This window comes from Brachyistius frenatus, unplaced genomic scaffold, assembly GCF_029030835.1.
Source record: "Brachyistius frenatus isolate BFR_SWC_R1_liver_20210118 unplaced genomic scaffold, ASM2903083v1 Contig_177, whole genome shotgun sequence".
Taxonomy (NCBI): Eukaryota; Metazoa; Chordata; class Actinopteri; family Embiotocidae; genus Brachyistius; species Brachyistius frenatus.
Window position 1 is genome coordinate 112,501 of NW_027210776.1, and position 5,186 is coordinate 117,686.

The 5,186-nt window shown below is 44.8% G+C and overlaps 2 protein-coding genes across 3 annotated transcripts in view; one reads left to right on the forward strand and one right to left on the reverse strand.

Moving 5' to 3' along the window:
- waplb (WAPL cohesin release factor b) overlaps nt 1–2,738 on the forward strand; it is a 25,047-nt gene extending 22,309 nt beyond the window's left edge. For both annotated transcript variants that reach the window (XM_069717573.1, XM_069717574.1), the window contains exon 20: nt 221–2,738. In XM_069717573.1, coding sequence (XP_069573674.1) covers nt 221–286 — 66 coding nt within the window. In that variant the 3' untranslated portion in view covers nt 287–2,738. The remainder of the gene's footprint in view (nt 1–220) is intronic.
- Nucleotides 2,739–3,027: 289 nt separating this feature from the next.
- Nucleotides 3,028–3,779, reverse strand: atoh1c (atonal bHLH transcription factor 1c). The gene has a single exon (XM_069717567.1). It carries the CDS (start codon nt 3,777–3,779, stop codon nt 3,111–3,113), a length of 669 nt encoding a protein of 222 aa, XP_069573668.1. The 3' UTR covers nt 3,028–3,110.
- Between the last annotated feature and the right edge of the window lie 1,407 nt (nt 3,780–5,186).

Genomic DNA, 5,186 nt, shown 5'->3' on the forward strand with positions numbered 1-5,186 from the left:
ACCACGTCTCTGAGACTGTGACCATCTTCCACACGTGCTCTCATCCTGAACATGTGACCTTCTGCATGTCGGGTTGAACACGCGTGTGGAGCGTCCTGATCGGTTGATTAATGAAGCAGGAAAATTATGAATCTTCACGATCGATCAGCTCACGTGAAGATTCATAATGTTCGTGGATCGTGGATCATTAAAACGTGTCCTCCATGTCTTCCCTCCGCAGTGTGACGTCGGCACCACGGGACAGAAGTCCATATCCCGGATCATCGACTATCTGGAGCACTGCTAGAGAGAAGCCTGTCTCTCTCTCTCTCTCACACACACACACACACACACACACACACACACACACACACACACACACACACACACACACACACACACACACACACACACACACACACACACACACACACACACACACACACACACACACACCTCTGTACTGTAACCATGACATCCTCCTCATCCTCCTCATCCTCCCGTTGAAGGACCGTTACACTTTTATTTTTCTTGTTTTCATCAGTCGAGACTCCGTCAGCCTGTAAACTCTCTTTATGATCGGAGACCCCCCCCCCGCCCCCCGCCCCCCTCCTGCACTGATCCCATTATATTCAAGGTCCAGTACGAGTCACTGTTTTTGCTTTGATTTCCAGCTTCCCTCCGTTTCTCAAAGCTGCTCAGATCGATGTGCTTGATGTTTTTGCTTTTTTTGCTTTTGATAAAATTTCTTCACTTCTTCTCTGCTTTGAAAACGTCGACCCTGAAACTCGGCGGCCACCCGGTTATTCCTCTCACGCTGTGCTCTTCTTCTCCTCGGCGGCTGATTTTAAAACCCGTCGTCCTTCTCGTGTCGCTACGGAAACAGATCCCTCCCCCGGCTACACCTAAGGAACCCGGAGCGACCTCTCGTAAAGTAGAAACTTTCTCCTTTCAAACAATCCATTGTTTTTCTCGCTCCACATCAAAGCGCCGTGTCTCCGGAGACAACCTGTCCTCCTTCGGCGACTTTCAATTACCGTCGGGTTTTGAACTCGCCGCTCGCCGAGCGGGAGCCTTCGATTGGACCCGCCCGCCGAGCGGATCTCGGATCGAGCCGACTCTTCAGATTCTGCTCAAATTTGAACTTTCTACTCAAACTTTCCGGGAAGAATCCCGTGAAACACGTAACAGGAAGGACATTTCGGTATCGTTCCCAGCATGCATTTCAACGGGTGTAATTTGTAACCGATAGAAATAATCTTGGTGTTTCTCCTCGTACGATCTCGAACATCGTTTTAAACCTTTGAAGCGTTTTCAGACGAACGTCCAGTTTTTATTCTCGCCTCTTTACAAACAGTTTATGAGCTGTAAACAATTAAGTTATTTTATTTTGAAAAACCTCTGGCTGATGTCGATCCTCTGCCACGTAGTCATAAATCCTGCTAGAGATGTTTCTAAGGGATTCCTACGTTAGCGGGGCGGGAACTCGATATGAACCTAAAATAAAATATTGATGATTAGTTTCCATAAAGTAGAGGCGGTCGAGTAAAAGGTTGATAAATAAAATAAAATAAATAATCCAAACCTGTGACAGTCCGAGACATCCTCCCTCTGAGACATTGCAGCCGACGTTTCCCATAATCCTTTCAAACGTCTCGCCTCCAGTGTTTTAACTCATATTTTGTGACTTTCAGCCTCCTCCTCCGAGTCGCAGCACACATGACGAGTAAACTCAACCTCAATAAATAATTCATTTACCATCAATAAGTCGTTACAACAATTACAGCTTATAAACTTCATGTAAAGGGTCCTTTATTAGAACACAACACCAACTTTTTTTTGGCTGAGAAATTTCATAAAAGGGAAATTTGACTTTTAATTTTTTTTCAATGTGACGAAAACAGAAACTGATGAATTAATTTTGATATTTCGTTTCAAAAACAATGTGATTTTTTTTTTTCAATTCTCAATAAAAGACACCTTTGATCTGAACAAGATACCGTTTATAAATGAATAATTAGTTCATTAATGCCATCAGGGCTAAAAAACAAATGTTGGTCTTGTTAGTTTTATTTTGGCGGGACAGATGTGCGGTGCTCCGGCTAGATCATTTCCTGTTTTCATAGATGTTCCAGGTTTTGAAAAATGTAATTGTTTTCTTCTTGTTCTTTTGAACACAAACAAGTTCTCTTGAGTTTCTTCGACTGTTAATGTTCACGGCTCGTGTCATCAACCATGCTTTTATTTTGTATTTGTCATCAACACACTGTCTCTCTCTCACACACACACACACACACACACACACACACACACACACACACACACACACACACACACACACACACACACACACACACAGTTCAACCCTTCACACTTCTTTTTTTTTTAAGTTTACGAGAGCTTTATTCACAGACGTCTGGAAGAATGAATGGAAGAGCTTTTTTGTACATAGATCCTGTAAATAGATTGATTTCCTCATGTAGGAGGAGAGTAATGGGGGTGGGGGGTGTTTGGGGGGTATGGCGGGAGGAGGGGGGGGTAAATTTAATTTTAGACCGTAGACTACTTTTCTGAATCTGACTCTATTTTTCATTTTCTAAAGCCTTTTCTCCCGTCGTGTTGTTGTTTTGGACAGACAGACAGAGAGCTTCTTAACAAGCCAACTGCAGGAAAACTTGATCTTTGTACCAATTTGCAGACTGATGTCTTTGGTTACCTGTACATAATTTTAAAAGAATAAAAATTGCTACTTTCAGTAATTCCGTCTTTCTCTCTGTTCCCATTGTCGTTGGTTTTGTGAGAAATATTTTGCCCAAAGATAAACACAGTTTTGTTTCTTTAAAGCTGAATTTTGGTTTGAAACTGTTTTTTTTGGTGTTTTTTTTGCTGTAATTTCTTTTTTTTTAAATGATTAAAAAAATTTATCAAACTCAACTAGAACCTGTTTAATCATCAAGGAAAAGAAGTTATTTAAGATATTTAGGGTGTTTGCAAGAAAAATCCTTATTTGAACAAACAAATCCTCCGTGATAATAACTGAAAAGTCCCTTTACAAACAGAACATGTATTTTAATGATGAACAAATAATTACAAATAGTCATAAAAAAGTCTTATTTTGAAAAGTTTAAAAGTCACTTTGTCCCACTCGATCTCTCCCACATGTCCTCGTCATAACTCCTCTGTTCCTCCGTAGCGCGCGCCGGGCCTCCGCTGCTCCTCCCGGTGTGAAAGTCCCTTCCTGGGCCCGGAGGGTCCCCTGCGAGCCGAGCGGTCCCTTGTGAGGGCGACGCGGCTCCTGGGGGTCGCGGGGCGCGGTTGGGCACCGAGACTGCGATCTCTCCCTCCTGCAGCAGCTCGCTGAGGGTGGCAATGTAGATCTGCGCCATCTGGAGAGTCTCAGATTTGGACAGCTTCTTGTCGCTCTCCAGGTTCGGAATGACGCTCCGGAGACGGTCAAAGGCGACGTTGAGTCCCAGCATCCTCCTCCTCTCCCTGGCGTTGGCAGCCAGGCGCCGCCGCCTCTGCGCCCTCTCCAGAGCGCACTTGTCCGGCTGGAGGTAGTGCAGCGCGCCGCCGGCGGGTCCCAGGCGGAGTTCCACGATGGTGCACGGAGGGTCCCGGAACTCGCAGCCGCCCCTGGTGCGCTCTGCCCCCTGTCGCTCCTGCCCACGGCTCCGCTGCAGCAGAGCGTGGATGTCGGAGGGGAGAGTCGGCCCCGCGGCGCCGGCGGCCCCGCGGCACCGGCGGCTCTCCACGTCCACAGGGATGAAAGGCGCGAAGAGGCTTTTACGCGGCGGCATCGCTCGTCTTCCTCGGAACCGACGTGTGCCAAAGACAACAAACTAACACACTTTCACATTTCTCAAACTTTGATGGGTGAATTTATGGACTGCGGAACCACGGGGACGCGCCGTGCGTGCTCCGGGGGCGTGGAGAGGGTCGTGTGCTGCCTAATGAACAGAGCCAAAGTCCGCTGCAGGAGGTCCATTAACCAAGTTCATCAAAAGAGGATTAGAAGCGTCTCAGTGCGCTGCTGTGGACCGATACACGGAGGCGGCCAAGCAGAGGAGCAGCACGGCCAAGGAAGGAGGGGAGGACGGAGGAGAGAGAGAGGAGAGGAGAGGAGAGGAAGGAAGGAAATAAAGAAAAGTCACTTAAATCCTCACAGTTTCACCGGAGAATCAAAGCACAGAATAAAAAGCAGCTCTGGATGATAAATTCTTCTGCATCTTACTTAAAATATTAAATAAACATTTTGGAAAAACTATGTGCAACCAAAGCAGAATTCATTTGTTCATCAAATTTCAAAATGTTTTGTTCCAAAAACTTCAGCATCTGTTTGTATTTAATGTCCTGCAGAGATCCATTTACAGCTCGGGGAATAAAGCTGGTGCTGCAACATGAAACATGCAGGTGTTAAACCACCTGTGGAAGTTCGGGAACAAATCATTCAGGAAGTCACGTGATTTTGTAAATTTGTAAATTCCACCTGAAGAGAAAAAGTAGAAACTGAGACTGTAGTAGAAAAGCAACTTTATTTTTTAACAGGTGTTTTTGTGGTAGTTTGATTAATAAGAGTTGGTGAGGTGAGTCTAAGTATGACGGGGGATTTGTAATACAGTATATTGTTTTTTAATATATCGACCTACATTATTATTGAAATGTAAAAAACTAAAAAATGATCTTTAAAAAGATTTTGTGAAACTAAAACTTTCTTTTTAACGTAAGATATTATTTATCTATTTCATTTCCCCTCGTTTCCACCACTTCATGTACTCTGCTTTAGTTTTTTAAAATTTATTTCCTGAATTGGTTAGTGTGCCTGATTGTGAAGTTTTAGTAACCTGGAGGGAGTTTACAGTGAAGCGTGAGTGTGAATTACGATACCGAGTCATCGAGTTAATTTGTCTCTATTGGACTTTACTGCCATCTACTGGATCTTAAGATGCGTTGCGTTTATTCGGCCAAACGCTCGATCTGGCATCAGGTGAAAAATGTTTCGTGGATCCGATCCAAAGTTCGAAGGGTTCTTCTTTGACCCACGCTGCAGCTTTCCGCCGAGTTTCGTGAAAATCGGGCCGTTAGTGTTTTTTTGTAGTTCTACTGACAAACGGCACCGTAAACAGAACCTCCTGATGAACACCAGGTTCTGTCAGTGGTGCCGCTGCGAGAGCTTCATGTTGGAGAAGTCAAATGTACAGAAAGTC

Bases quoted from the DNA above. Each gene is read 5' to 3' on its own strand.
- atoh1c (XM_069717567.1), bottom strand. From the start codon at position 3,779: ATGCCGCCGCGTAAAAGCCTCTTCGCGCCTTTCATCCCTGTGGACGTG.